At 51.0% G+C, this 14595-nt stretch overlaps 4 protein-coding genes and 1 pseudogene across 7 annotated transcripts in view; 3 read left to right on the forward strand and 2 right to left on the reverse strand.

The window, feature by feature from the left end:
- NXF1 (nuclear RNA export factor 1) overlaps positions 1–1745 on the forward strand; it is a 15388-nt gene extending 13643 nt beyond the window's left edge. Inside the window, exons 20-21 of the mRNA XM_025356051.1 lie at positions 1221–1281; positions 1404–1745. Of these exons, the coding sequence (XP_025211836.1) occupies positions 1221–1281; positions 1404–1442 (100 nt within the window). The 3' untranslated portion in view covers positions 1443–1745. The remainder of the gene's footprint in view (positions 1–1220; positions 1282–1403) is intronic.
- Positions 1745–3569, forward strand: TMEM223 (transmembrane protein 223). Its single transcript, XM_025356064.1, has 2 exons — positions 1745–2205; positions 2959–3569. Exons 1-2 carry the CDS (start codon positions 1890–1892, stop codon positions 3249–3251), a joined length of 609 nt encoding a protein of 202 aa, XP_025211849.1. The 5' UTR covers positions 1745–1889; the 3' UTR covers positions 3252–3569.
- On the reverse strand, positions 3483–6215 carry TMEM179B (transmembrane protein 179B). 4 transcript variants are annotated; one of them, XM_025356061.1, is made up of 5 exons: positions 6061–6215; positions 4660–4847; positions 4486–4578; positions 4194–4272; positions 3483–3987 (listed from the first exon to the last, which is right to left on the reverse strand). In XM_025356061.1, exons 1-5 carry the CDS (start codon positions 6154–6156, stop codon positions 3826–3828), a joined length of 618 nt encoding a protein of 205 aa, XP_025211846.1. In that variant the 5' UTR covers positions 6157–6215; the 3' UTR covers positions 3483–3825. The 4 variants fall into 4 exon arrangements, with proteins under 4 accessions (XP_025211846.1, XP_025211845.1, XP_025211847.1 ...); XM_025356060.1 differs by having other exon boundaries at positions 4444–4578; XM_025356062.1 differs by lacking the exon at positions 4660–4847 and having other exon boundaries at positions 4444–4578; positions 6038–6215.
- A 31-nt stretch (positions 6216–6246) lies between these two features.
- TAF6L (TATA-box binding protein associated factor 6 like) overlaps positions 6247–14595 on the reverse strand; it is a 17119-nt gene continuing 8770 nt past the window's right edge. Inside the window, exons 6-7 of the mRNA XM_025355769.1 lie at positions 7200–7328; positions 6247–7071 (exon numbers count right to left, since the gene is read on the reverse strand). Coding sequence (XP_025211554.1) covers positions 6292–7071; positions 7200–7328 — 909 coding nt within the window. The 3' untranslated portion in view covers positions 6247–6291. The remainder of the gene's footprint in view (positions 7072–7199; positions 7329–14595) is intronic.
- Positions 10553–14595, forward strand: part of LOC112607215 — a 4315-nt pseudogene continuing 272 nt past the window's right edge.

Here is a 14595-nt window from a genome sequence, read left to right on the forward strand (position 1 = left end):
ATACCATCCAAAAAAAAAAAAAAAAAAAAAAAAAAAAAAAAAAGAGATCAAGACCATCCTGGACAACATGGTGAAACCTCATCTCTACTAAAAATACAAAAATTAGTGGGGCTTGGTGGTCCACGCCTGTAGTCCCAACTACTCGGGAGGCTGAGGCAGGAGAATTGCTTGAACCCAGGAGGCGGAGGTTGCAGTGAGCCGAGATCGTGCCACTGCACTGCAGCCTGGTGACAGAGCAAGACTCCGTCTCAAAAACAAAAAACCAAAAAACCCTGATAGTCTACAAAAAATTTGCCTGTGCATAAATTAGCATAATTTTTTTTTTTTTTTGAGATGGAGTCTCACTCTGTCCCCCTGGCTGGAGGGCAGTGGCACGATGTCGGCTCACTGCAAGCTCCACCTCCCAGGTTCCCGCCATTCTCCTGCCTCAGCCTCCCGAGTAGCTGGGACTACAGGCGCCCACAACCGCGCCCGGCTAATTTTTTGTATTTTTAGTAGAGATGGGGTTTCACCGTGGTCTCGATCTCCTGACCTTGTGATTCGCCCGCCTCAGCCTCCCAAAGTGCTGGGATTACAGGTGTGAGCCACCGCGCCCGGCCTAGCATAAAAATTTTTAGGCCGGGCGCGGTGGCTCAAGCCTGTAATCCCAGCACTTTGGGAGGCCGAGACGGGCGGATCACGAGGTCAGGAGATCGAGACCATCCTGGCTGACACGGTGAAACCCCGTCTCTACTAAAAATACAAAAATTAGCTGGGCATGGTGGCGGCGTCTGTAATCCCAGCTACTCGGGAGACTGAGGCAGGAGAATGACTTGAACCTGGGAGGCAGAGGTTGCAGTGAGCCAAGATCGCACCATTGCACTCCAGCCTGGGCGGCAGTGAGACTCCATCTCAAAAAAAAAAAAAACGTTAAAGGCAAATGGAAGTTCCTTTTCATATACTGTTCTGCAACTTAGTTTTTTTACTTACACCATGAACATCTTTCCCTACCACTGTAAAAACTATCTTGGACTTCTTGACAGCTATTTAATATTCCTTATCTTTGATAAGCTATTGGTAGAACATTTGGACTTTTACTAATTTCTCATTTGTATAAATAGTGCAAGGATGTATAAGAATGTACATATTTGTTGGCAAACCTGGGTGCTTTTATGGAATGGACTTCCAACTGGCATTTAGGGGTCAGAGTTCTTACAGAGCTGCCTGTTCTTCCACTCCAGGTGCCTTCAGGACAACAACTGGGACTACACCAGATCTGCCCAGGCCTTCACTCATCTCAAGGTAAGGTCTGGAAATACAGTGGCAAAAACACTAGGATCTCTGGGCCTTCCGGAGGTCAGGTTAGCTGGGGTTGCTGAGTGGGGATGGTAGGCCTGCCTCTACTGACCTTCATTTTTCTCCAGGCCAAGGGCGAGATCCCAGAAGTGGCATTCATGAAGTGATTGTAGTCATGCCCCAGAAGCAGCCTCCCCTGTAAATAGTCCTTGGATATTACCGTCTGGTTGTCGTCTGTCATCTCCTCCTGTCTGGCCCTAGGCCGCCCCGTGACTGTGACCGAGGGAGGGAGGGCTGCCTGATCCCTCTCCTCGCCTGCCCTGGAAGCCTTCAGAAGATTGAGCCTCACTGATGCCCGGAAGCCAAAGCTTACTTTGTAGAACTGACACTAAACTACCCGAAGGATTTAGGTGCTTTGTGTACTTAACCCCAGGACCTCCTTACTTTTTAATATAAAGAGTGATGTTGTATTTTGTGTTCTGCGTTCTGGATTGGTTGTCTCCTCCCAGCCCTGAGCGGGAGGGCGGGCCCTCTAGCCGGAGGGGGGGGGGGCGCCCAGGGAGGGCGGGAGGCGGCTCCGCGACAGGAAGTCCCACCCCGGAAGTCGGCTGGCCATGGCGGCGCCTTGGAGGCGGTGGGCCACGGGGCTGCTAACTGTGCTGCGACCCCTGCCCACGCGCCGGCCCCTGCAGGGCGCGACGCTGCAACGGGATGTGTTGCTCTTTGAGCATGATCGGGGCCGCTTCTTCACCATCCTCGGGCTGTTCTGCGCGGGCCAGGGCGTCTTCTGGGCCTCCCTGGCTGTGGTAGCCGTGTCCCGGCACCCGGTCCGGGTGAAGCCTCTGGATGCGGAGGTCCCAAACCGTGGCCCCTTCGACCTGCGCTCCGCGCTCTGGCGCTATGGTCTGGCCGTCGGCTGCGGCACCATCGGTAAGACGTGGGCTGGCTTCCCACTATGGCAACGTGGGGCGGCGGGACACGACCTTCCCTATACAGGCAGGGAGAGTTGGGGGTTCCCTATACAAGAGTGGTGGGCGGGCTTAACCCTACAGAAATTCGAAACACTGGCCGGGCGTGGTAGCTCATATGCTGGCAGGCCGGAGGCGGGCGGATCACTAGGTCAGGACCTCGAGACCATCCTGGCTAACACCATGAAACCCCGTCTCTACTAAAAATACAAAAATTTAGCTGAGTGTGGTGGCAAGCGCCTGTAGTCCCAGCTACGCGGGAGGCTGAGGCAGGAGAATCAATTGAACCCGGGAGGCGGAGGTTGCAGTGAGCCGAGATCACGCCACTGCTCTCCGGCCCAGTCGCACTCCGGTCTCAGAAAAAAAAGAAAAAAAGCGAAACACTTGTGTCCCTGAGCGCTGTGCCCTGTCATAGTCTAGGCCGAGGTCTGCCCTTCACTCTGCGACCTTGAGCAAGGTCCTTAAAGCTCTTCGTCCTCCCATTAAAATGGAAACAGATGTCTACTAAGGTTGTTGGGAGGAGTAAAAGGATTGTGGTGTATAAGAGGAGCTCAGTACTGCACTCCAGCCTGAGCGACAGAGCGAAACTCAGTCTCAAAAAAGCTCAGTAAATATTACTTTCATCCCCAAGATTTCTTATTCAGAGGGCACTGGAAAGGTCGGTACTTAGACGTACAGTGAAAACCCCTCACCCCGATCTCTGCCCTTCCTGCAGGAGCCCTCGTACTCGGTGCTGGTCTTCTCTTCTCTCTCCGGTCTGTGCGCTCAGTGGTGCTTCGAGCTGGAGGGCAGCAGGTGACCCTCACCACTCATGCCCCTTTTGGCTTGTGGGCCCATTTCACAGTTCCTTTGAAGCAGGTATCTTGCATGGCCCACCGAGATGAAGTCCCTGCCATGCTACCTCTGAAAGTCAAAGGCCGACGCTTCTATTTCCTCTTGGACAAAGCTGGACACTTCCCTAACACAAAACTCTTTGACAATACTGTGGGTGCCTACCGGAGCTTGTGAAGAAACAACCTCAAGTCACTCACCTCTCCAACAGGGGGATAAAAGCTGAACCTTGGGGAGCCAGGTGTGTTGGTTCACACCTGTTGTAATCCCAGCACTTTGGGAGGGTAAGGCAGGAGGACTGCTGGAGCCCAGGAGTTTGAGACCAGCCTGGGCAACATAGCGAGACCTTGTCTGTATTTACAAAAAAAAAAAAAAAAAGCCAATCTTAGAATGGAGTAACAACCAGGGTCACACAAGGAGGTTAAGATTAATTAACAACAAATAAAGGAGCAGTCATCCCTAGGGCAGCTGCCTAACAGTACCTCTAAGTTTCAATCCATGTCTGCTTAGCCTTCACTCCTTCCTCCTATCTAGTTGTACTTTAACATCAAAAACTCACAAGATGAAGATAGTAATATAATATTTTGGTACAAAAACAGCTGTAGGAAGAGGAGGAGGGGGGCCTGTCATTACGTTTCCCCCCTGAAAGGAAAACTAAGACTCCCAACATAAACAGGGCCTTGTGGGGGCAAGAGGATTGCAGGCACTTGGGCATGGAGTCTTTGGCTGCAGGAAGCACTCTGGTTATTCTTCAGGAATGGGAAAGGCGTGGCCCAAAGAGAGCATCTGTCTCAGAGCTCCACTCAGGGTCACCCCTCTCCAGAGGCCGGTGTGGGGTGGCTTCAGACTTCCACTGCACGACCTGGAGCACCAAGACCACACACCACAATACCAAATTCACCCAAGAAGAGGTCTGTGGGAGACAGGGACAGGAGTGTCAGGAATGGGACCATTTCAAATCCAGTCCTTCCCACCCACACACCACTCTTAACTGCTGAATTTCAGGCTCACAACCCCCTCAGCTCCTCTCACTGGTGAGCCAAGCTCATGATACACTGGTGAGCACCCACACAGCTACAGATACTTATGTGAATCTTTCCTTCTATCCTTGGGTCTCACTTCGGCATTGTGTAGGTTGGAGTAAAACTGCAGAGCAGTTCCAGGGGGTCTCCATGGAATTTTCTGGGCTTCAGAACAGCTGTGAGGTCAAAGAGACAGTTGTGAGAAAGGGTGATAGTTTATATCCGAGGCACACCTGTGCCCAGTGCCCTGTGAGTTGAGAGCAACTGATGGGGATAAAAAGGAAATTACAGGACCCTGGTGCAGAAGGAAGGTAGCCCCAGCCAGGCTTCCCTCCCTCTCCCATTACCTAATTGTAGTGTTCAGGGAGATGATGGAGTTGCAGAGAGACCTGGTGCCAAATCGAAGGATACAGGCAGACACCAAGACCAGGAAGATGGCTATAGCTGAGATGGCCAGTGCAATGCGCAGCCCTATAGAACCTCTGAGAGGGAGAGAACAAGCCTTGTGGTGGAGGCGAGGCTCATCCTACCTCAGACCCTGGCCCTCAGGGTTGGGCAGTCACCTGTGGGAGTCCTCAATGCAGCTGCTGTAGATCCAGAAGAGCAGAAGCAGGAGGCAGTAGAGGGCCAAGAGGCCAGAGGCCCCAGCTACAAAGTAGCAGAGGGATGGTGCGGAGGGATGGGATAAGGCCAGGGAGGAGCCATTCAGGGTGGCGACACCATACAGGGGACATCTACCACTGAAGGAGCCCTGTGGAGAGAAGCTGCTGAGTCCTAGATTTCAGGTTAATGCCTCTGGATGCAGTGTCTTGGTAGGTGTTAGTGATAACCTAGGCCACGACCATTCCAGGAAGTTATTTGTGCACTGTCAGTTCCTATTTCTGGGACAGAGATATTGATGGAGAGGGCCTGTTGGGGAATCAAACAGTGGCCAGAAGGATCAAAAAATAGCCAATGACTATAGAATACAATGAGCTTCAGAGAAGCCTCATTAATTCTGGTCTTTGTGCAGAAACCTTAGAGTAAACCCAGGCTTTGTATATCCTTCAACAAATAACTACCTCTGAGGGTTTTTTTGTTGTTTTGTTTTTTGAGATGGAATTTCGCTCTTGTCACCCAGGCTGGAGTGCTATGGCACGATCTCGGCTCACTGCAACCTCCGCCTCCCAGGTTCAAGCGATTCTCCTACCTCAGCCTCCCAAGTAGCTGGGATTACAGGCATGAGCCACCACACCCGGCTAATTTTTGTATTTTTAGTAGAGGCGGAGTTTTGCCATGTTGGCCAGGCTGGTCTCTAACTCCTGACCTCAAGTCATCTGCCTGCCTCGGCCCCCCAAAGTGCTGGGATTACAGGCGTGAGTCACCGCGCCCTGCGGATCTCTGAGGTTTTCTCATGGTGTAAAATAGGCACACTAGTGCCTACTTTATAGGCATTAAATGAACCTATGTTTACTAACCAGATTACCTGGCTGGGGTAAACGATGTAAATTATTGGCTTCTACCTTTACGTCAGCGTTTTCTACATCTCTTATTTTGTCATTTAATACACTGTGCTGCAGTCATGTGGCATCTTGATCATCTCCACTACACTATGCTTTATTTCTAGACAAAGCTCAGCACAAAAGGCTTCTGATTTAACGGATGGACGCAGGTTCCGCATCGACTTCTGTTTCAGAACCACAGTAAGGTCAGCAGGAGCCACGAAACCCGACTCCATCTAGTGCTTTAAGACGGTACTGACCCGTCCCTTTGGCGAGAGTACAACTTCGAAGAATGACCTGGCCCAGAGTAGCCACAAAGCGCGATTAGCCTCGCTGCATTTCAGGTACAGGCCGGTGCCAGCCGTGCCTTATCAGGTCCACCGGCTCCGAGCAGCAGCGAGCTCGGTCGGAAAGCGACAGTGGCCTCGCCACGTCAGGACCGGCCAGCTCCCCAGCCTACCTGACCCCGCCCCGCAGCCGCACCTGGGTCCGAGTCAGCGCCGCGGCCGCCACGGCCCCGCACAGGAAGGCGGCAGCAAACAGCGCAAGCTCGACGCGCTGCAGCCAGGGCAGCGCCATGGCACCCTGACCACCAGGAAGCGCCGCCACAGCCTCAACCCGGCCAAACCCCACCTTATCCGGCGCGACCCACGAAAATGGAGACGTCACTTCCGGGGGCGGGATTTATTTACAAAGACGGAAGCGCTCACCGACTCAGAGCGGCAAGTACAGCGAGTAGTCCGAGAGCGCCCACCGGCGGGCGGGGCGGCTGGTGCGGCCGATCATGGGCAGCTTCTGCACGTAGCGGGAGGCCGGGCTAGGCCCGTACGGCGCAGGGAATGCAGTCTGGAAAAGGCGCCCGCGGCAGCGCCTCCCAGCCTGCCGCCCGGCGATGATGAAACGAAAGTGCGGGGCGCCGCGCGGGGCGAAACGGCTCTTCTGGAAGACGTCGCGGGTGCCGGTCCCGGGGCCCTGCTGCCGGGGTGCCCCGCGCGCCCGATGCACGCGCGGCAGGGGCCTGCTCTCAGAGGCCGCTGGCCCAGAGGCCGACGTGGGGCCGCCTCCGCCGCTACCCCGGGGGCTCTCGTCGCCCTGCGGGCTGACCATGGCGCTTGCCGTCAGCTGCGGCATCTTCCGCACCGAGTCCGGGGCTGTCGCCGGCTCCTTTTTGTCCCCGGGCGGCCGCGGAGCGGTGGGTGCAGGCTGGCCGGTGCCGAAGCGTGTGGCCAAGCTGTCACCGAAGAAGGCGTAGAGCTCCCGGTAGATATCCGCCAGGGTCACCGAAAGAGAAGGGTCCTCCTGCCCCGCTCCCCCTGGCGGCAGCGGGAGACCGGACCCAAAGCTGGGCTCTGCACCGCCCCCGGAGGACGACTCTTGCAAGAGAAGGCTATCCCATGGCAGGTCGTCTAGGCGCCGGCACCCCCTGCCACCTGGGCCACCCCTGTTGGGCTCTGCTGCCTGGGCCTTCATCTTCAGCAGTCGCTCTACGGCCACCTGTAAAAGCCAAGGACTAAGATAGGCAAAAAATTCGAGGAACCTGGGCCCATCAAATATTCCAAAGTAAGCCTGCTTGGCTGCTAAGCTCATGCAGGGAAGGGAGGCTGGAAGGGGATGGTACTCACCAGAATGGCTCCATAGACCTTGTGCCCATCTGCTTTGACCTGTGCATTAGATACTGAATAATCATCCAGCACAGCCTGCAAGTTTGTCCAGTACGTGGACAGGTGTGGGTACAGGACTCGTTCTACTGCCTGGAAGAGAAGGAATGCAGTCAGCGTCTCTTTGACACTTACTCCCTCTCTAGGACCCTTTCCCATGAAACACCTACCTTTATTTCTGATCCTAGACAGAGCTCAATCCTCCTAAATTCCCTGACTGGCATATTCAGCCATACATTTATTTGGAACCTACTGTATACCTAAGCTAGGCATTGGGAATAAAGGTACAAAGGTAGATAATAAAGTGTCACAAAAAAAGTAGACAATAAAAAGTGTACCCAGGGCCGGGCGCGGTGGCTCAAGCCTGTAATCCCAGCACTTTGGGAGGCCGAGGCGGGTGGATCACAAGGTCAGGAGATCGAGACTATCCTGGCTAACATGGTGAAACCCCGTCTCTACTAAAAATACAAAAAACTAGCCGGGCGCGGTAGCGGGCGCCTGTAGTCCCAGCTACTTGGGAGGCTGAGGCGGGAGAATGGCGTGAACCCGGGGGGCGGAGCTTGCAGTGAGCCGAGATCGCGCCACTGCACTCCAGCCTGGGAGACACAGTGAGACTCCGTCTCAAAAAAAAAAAAAAAAAAAAAAAGTGTACCCAGTATCACTATCCTGTGTGCCAAGGGCTAAAACAATGCTCATTGCTAACAACTCCAAAATTTAGTTTGCATACTGCTACCCCATACAATCAGGCAAGTACTGGCTTCACTGAGATGTAAACTGAGACTCAGTTCAAACAATCTGCGTAAAAACCACCAACCAGAGACTTGGACTCTGATTATACAATTTAAAATCCTGTGATTGGCCAGGCGCAGTGGCTCACGCCTGTAATCCCAGCACTTTGGGAGGCCGAGGCTGAGACCTCCTGAGGTCAGGAGTTCAAGACCAGCATGACCAACAAGGTGAAACCCCGTCTCTACAAAAATACAAAAATTAGCTGGGCGTGGTGGCAGGTGCCTGTAGTCCTATCTACTAGGAAGGTTGAGACAGGAAAATTGCTTGAACACAGGAGGTGGAAATTGCAGTGAGCCAAGACCGCACCACTGCACTCCAGCCTGGACGATGGAGCAAGACTTCATCTCAAAAAAAAAATCCTGTGATTAATTTGGGGGAAAGCAAAACTTCAAATAAATGACGTTTGTGATGGGCTGTGATGGATGAGGCAGAGTTCTATGGTCATTCATCCACAGCACGAACATTTGAAAGTGTTGACAAAATTCTCAAATTCCTAAAAAATATAACTTACTGCTGACTTGAGAATATGAAAGCTTCAATAATTCTGTAACTATGGAAGACACTGAAACAGTAGTTAAGAATTAACTATAAAGAGGCCGGGCACGGTAGCTCACACATATAATCCCAGCACTTCAGAAGGTGAGGCGGGTGGCTCACGAGGTCAGGAGTTCAAGACCAGCCTGGCCAAGATGATGAAACCCTCTCTACTAAAAATACAAAAATTAGATGGGCGCAGTGGCAGGTGCCTGTAATCCCAACTACTTCGGAGGCTGAGGCAGGAGAATCACTTGAACTCAAGGGGTGGAGTTTGCAGTGAGCCGAGATCACGCCACTGTACTCCACCCTGGGCAGCAAAGTGAGACTCCATCTCAAAAAAAAAAAAAAAAAAAGAATTAACTATAAAGAAAATACTGGCTGGGTGCGGTGGCTCACACCTGTAATCCCAGCACTTTGGGAGGCCTAGGCGGGCAGATCAGGAGGTCAGGAGTTCGAGACTAGCCTGGCCAACACAGTGAAACCCTGTCTCTATTAAAAAATACAAAAAATTAGCTGGGTATGATGGTGGACACCTGTAATCCCAGCTACTTGGGAGGCTGAGGCAGGAGGATCGCTTGAATCCAGGAGGCAGAGGTTGCAGTGAGCCGAGGTCACGCCATTGCACTCCAGCCCGGGCAAAAGAAAAGAAAAGAAAATACCATGGCAGAATTTACAAAGGTCTACAGACACTCAAGAAAAAGATGGGCCAGGTGCAGTGCCTCACACTTGTAATCCCAGCACTTTGGGAAGGCCAAAGGATCACTTAAACCAAGGAGGCTGAGACCAGCCTGGGCAATGTAGGAGGACATCATCTCTATTAAATAAAGAAAAGGATGATCTAAATCTTATGAAAGTAAATATAAAAAAGAAATATTCCCCACGTCATTCTATCAGGCCAGTGATTCTAAAACCAAACAAGGACAGTACATGAGAGGAAACGTGTTTAATTTCACTCATGAATATAGGTAAACCCTTTTAATATTTAGAAGACCCAAAAGTAATTAAAATGCATTACAGCCCAATAAAAGTTTTGGATTTTTTTTTACAACTATCCCATGACCCAGTTGAGTGTATCATGGAACTATAAAGATTGTTTACTATCAGGAAATCTGTAATAACATTGGCAAATAAAAGCTGAAAAGCCTTAGGATCATTTCAAAACATGCAGAAAAAGCATTTTATAAAAACCCAATATAAATTGATAAAATTAAGACTACAGGCCTGGTGCCGTGGCTCACGTCTGTAATCCCAGCACTTTGGGAGGATAAGGCGGGCGGATCATGAGGTCAGGATATCGAGACCATCCCGGCTAACACAGTGAAACCCTATCTCTATTAAAAATGCAAAAAAATTAGCCGGGCGTGGTGGCGGGCGCCTGTAGTCCCAGCTACTCTCAGGAGGCTGAGGCGGAGAATGGCATGAACCCGGGAGGCAGAGCTTACAGTGAGCTGAGATGGCGCCACTGCATTCCAGCCTGGGTGACAGAGCAAGACTCCGTCTCAAAAAAAAAAAAAAACCTCAAAAAAATTAAGAGTATATATATACACACACGTATATATACACACACACGTGTGTATATGTGTATATATATACGTATATATATACACACGTGTGTGTGTGTGTGTATATATATATATATATATTTTTTTTTTTCTGTGTGTGACAGGGTCTAGCTCTGTCACCCAGGCTGGAGTGTAGTGGAATGATCATGGCTCACTGCAGCCTCAACAACATGGGCTCAAGCAATCCTCCCACCTCAGCCTCCCAAGTAGCTGGGACTACAGGTATATGCCACCACACCCCACTAATTTCCTTTTTTATAGAGGCAGGGCTGCTGCCTGGGCCTTCATCTTCAGCAGTCACTCTACAGCCACCTATAAGAGCCAAGGACTAAGATAGGCAAAAAATTTGAGGAACCTGGGCCCATCAAATATTCCAAAGTAAGCCTGCTTGGCTGCTAAGCTCATGCAGGGAAGGGAGGCTGGAAGGGGATGGTACTCATCCTGGTACCAGCCAGGATGGTCCCGATCTCCTGACCTCATGATCCACCCGCCTCAGCGTCCCAAAGTGCTGGGATTACAGACGTGAGCCACAGCACCAGGCCTATATTCTTAATTTTATTCACCATGTTGCCCAAGCTGGTCTTAAACTCCTGGGCTCAAGCAATCCACCCACCTCGGCATCCCAAAGTACTGGGATTACAGGTGTGAGCCACTGACCCTGTCCATAATTTTCCTTTTTTCTTTTTCTTGAGATGGAGTTTCGCTCTTATTGCCCAGGCTGGACTGCAATGGCGCGATCTTGGCTCACCACAACCTCCACCTTCCTGGGTTCAAGCAATTCTCCTGCCTCAGCCTCCAGAGTAGCTGGGATTACAGGCATGGCCACCTTGCCCAGCTAATTTTGTATTTTTAGCAGAGACAGGGTTTCTCCATGTTGGTTAGGCTGGTCTCAAACTCCCAACCTCAGGTGATCCGCCCGCCTCAGCCTCCCAAAGTGCTGGGATTACAGGCATGAGTGAACCACCCACTGTGCCCAGCCAACCCTGGCCATAATTTTCTTAATCTGAGAAAGAGTAGCTACCTGTACACACACAGTAAACATCAGCCTAAATGGGAAAGGTTATTAGCACATCTTTTATAACTGGAAAGGAGACAAAGATGTTCATCATCATGTGTATATAACATTAGTAATCCTAACAATAAGAAAAATAAAGGCATGCCGGGTGCGGTGGCTTACACCTGTAATCCCAGCACTTTGGGAGGCCGAGGCAGGCGGATCGCCTGAGTTCAGGAGTTCAAGACCAGCCTGACCAACATGGAGAAACCCGTCTCTACTAAAAATACAAAATTAGCCAGGAGTGGTGGCACATGCCTGTAATCCCAGTTACTTGGGAGGCTAAGGCAGGAGAATCGCTTGAACCTGGGAAGCGGAGGTTGCAGTGAGCCGAGATCGTGTCACTGCACTCCAGCCAGGGCGACAGAGCAAGACTCCGTCTCAAAAAACAAAAAAAAAGCCTGGCACGGTGGCTCATGCCTGTAATAGCAGCACTTTGGGAGGCCAAGGCTGGCGGATCACGAGGTCAGGAGATCAAGACCATCCTGGCTAACAGGGTGAAACCCCATCTCTACTAAAAAATACAAAAAATTAGCCAAGCGTGGTAGCAGGCGCCTGTAGTCCCAGCTACTCGGGAGGCTGAGGGAGGAGAATGGCATGAACCCGGGAGGTGGAGCTTGCAGTGAGCCGAGATCGCACCACTGCACTCCAGCCTGGGTGACAGAGCAAGACTCCATCTCAAAAAAAAAAAAAAAGGAAATAAAGCTGTCATTATTTATACATGATATGATATGATCATCTATATTAAAACCTCCAAAGAATCTATAATTAGCAATGATAGTTTAAGAAAGCAGCTGGACAGTACTTGCCTGCTGATTCTATAGGGTGGCAGTTTGCAAACTGTAAATTTATGTTGCTAACAATAAGCATTACATATGCCCTCTTAGCCCTTCACCCATATGACAGTGATAGCGGGGTCACTATTATCTGTCTTTTTTTTTTTTTTTTTTTTTTTTTTGAGACGGAGTCTCGCGCTGTGTCACCCAGGCTGGAGTGCAGTGGCGCGATCTCGGCTCACTGCAAGCTCCGCCTCCCAGGTTCACGCCATTCTCCTGCCTCAGCCTCCGAGTAGCTGGGACTACAGGTGCCCGCCACCACGCCCGGCTAGTTTTTTGTATTTTTAGTAGAGACGGGGTTTCACCATGTTAGCCAGGATGGTCTCGATCTCCTGACCTCGTGATCCACCCGCCTCGGCCTCCCAAAGTGCTGGGATTACAGGCTTGAGCCACCGCGCCCGGCCTATTATCTGTCTTTATACCCTGTATGTATCCCCAGTGCTTAGCAAAGTAACTGGATAGTTTAGGAAGATAGGAATGTAAAAGTGAATTACATTTCTATACACGAGCAAGAAACTAACACCATAAAGACCCCATTACAACAGTATCGAAGGACAGCAAGAATCTAGGAATAGTTTGTGGGGTTTTTTTGTTGTTTGTTTGGGTTTTTTTTGAGACAGTCTCACTCCGTCACCCAGGCTGGATGGAGAGCAGCAATCTGGCTTACTTCAGCCTTGACCTCCCAGGATCAAACAATCCTCCCACCACAGCCTCCCAAGTAGCTGGGACGAAAAGTGCATGCCAATCATGCTAGGTTTTTCCTGTTTTTTGGGGGTTTTTTTAAGATGCAGTTTCACTCTTGTTGCCCAGGCTGCAGTGCAATGGCGTGATCTCAGCTCACCGCAACTACCTCCCAGGTTCAAGCAATTCTCTTGCCTCAGCTTCCCAAGTAACTGGGATTACAGGCACACGCCACCACCCCCGGTTAATTTTTGTGCTTTTTTGTTTTTTTTGTTTTTTGAGACGGAGTCTCGCTCTGCCGCCCAGGCTGAATTTTTGTGTTTTTAGTATAGATGGGGTTTCTCCATGTTGGTCAGGCTGGTCTCGAACTCCCGACCTCAGGTGATCTGCCCTCCTTGGCCTCCCAAAGTGCTGGGAATGCAGGTGCAAGACCACACCCGGACACACTTGGCTTTTTTCTTTTTTTTTTTTTGGAGACGGAGTCTGGCTCTGTTGCCCAGGCTGGAGTATAGTGGCACGATCTTGGCTCACAGCAACCTCCGCTTCCCGGGCTCAAGCCATTCTCCCTGCCTCAGCCTCCTGAGTAGCTGGGATTACAGGTGCCTGCCAACACGCCCAGCTAATTTTTTGTATTTTTGTAGAGATGGGATTACACCATGTAGGCCAGGCTGGTCTTGAACTCCTGACCTGAGGTGATCCCCCTGTCTCGGCCTCTCAAAGTGCTGGGATTACAGGCGTGAGCCACCACGCCCAGCTCACTTGGCTAATTTTTAAAATTTTTTGTAGAGATGGGATCTCACTATGTTGCCCAAGGTAGTCTCGAACACTTAGGCTCAAGTGATCCTCCCACCTCAGCCTCCGAAAGCACTACGATTACAGACATGAGCCACTGCACTAGGCAGAATTTTTTTTCCTCTTTATTTCTTTTTCTTTTTGAGATGGTATCTCACTCCGTTGCCCAGGGTTGAGTGCAATGGCACGATGTCGGTTCACTGAAACCTCCACCTCCTGGGTTCAAGCGATTCTCATGCCTCAGCCTCCAGAATAGCTGGGATTACAGGCATGTGCCATCATGCCCAGCTAATTTTTGTATTTTAGAAGAGACGGGTTTTTACCATGTTGGCCAGGCTGGTCTTGAACTCCTGACTTCAGATGATCCACCCACCTCAGTCTCCCAAAGTCCTGGGATTACAGGCATGAAACACCACACCCCCAGCCCTCCTCTTTCTTTCTTTTTCCTTTGTATCTTGTTTCTATTTTTTGTCTTTTTCTTACTCTTTGTTTTTCTATAGTTTAGTCGATCCATAAAGAAACAACTTTTTAAAGTATGTGTAGGTTCTACTCAGGGAAATGATGAAAGCATCCTAGAAGCCTGTGAAGACCTAAACAAAAATGGAGATATAGGGGGAAGGGGCAGCAGGCGCCGTGTCCGGCCGGGAAGGTGGCAAGAAGCAGCCACTGAAACAGCCAAAGAAGCAGGCCAAGGAGATGGACAAGGAAGATAAGGCTTTCAAGCAGAAACAAAAAGAGGAGCAGAAGCTCGAGGAGCTAAAAGTGAAGGCCGCAGGGAAGGGGCCCTTGGCCACAGGTAGAATTAAGAAATCTGGGCCGGGCGCGGTGGCTCAAGCCTGTAATCCCAGCACTTTGGGAGGCCGAGGCGGGTGGATCACGAGGTCAGGAGATCGAGACCATCCTGGCTAACATGGTGAAACCCCGTCTCTACTAAAAATACAAAAAACTAGCCGGGCGTGGTGGCGGGCGCCTGTAGTCCCAGCTACTCGGAGGCTGAGGCCGGAGAATGGCGTGAACCCGGGAGGCGGAGCTTGCAGTGAGCCGAGATCGCGCCACCGCACTCCAGCCTGGGCGACAGAGCAAGACTCCGTCTCAAAAAAAAAAAAAAA

This window comes from Theropithecus gelada, chromosome 14 (genome assembly GCF_003255815.1).
Source record: "Theropithecus gelada isolate Dixy chromosome 14, Tgel_1.0, whole genome shotgun sequence".
In the NCBI taxonomy this organism is placed as follows: Eukaryota; Metazoa; Chordata; class Mammalia; order Primates; family Cercopithecidae; genus Theropithecus; species Theropithecus gelada.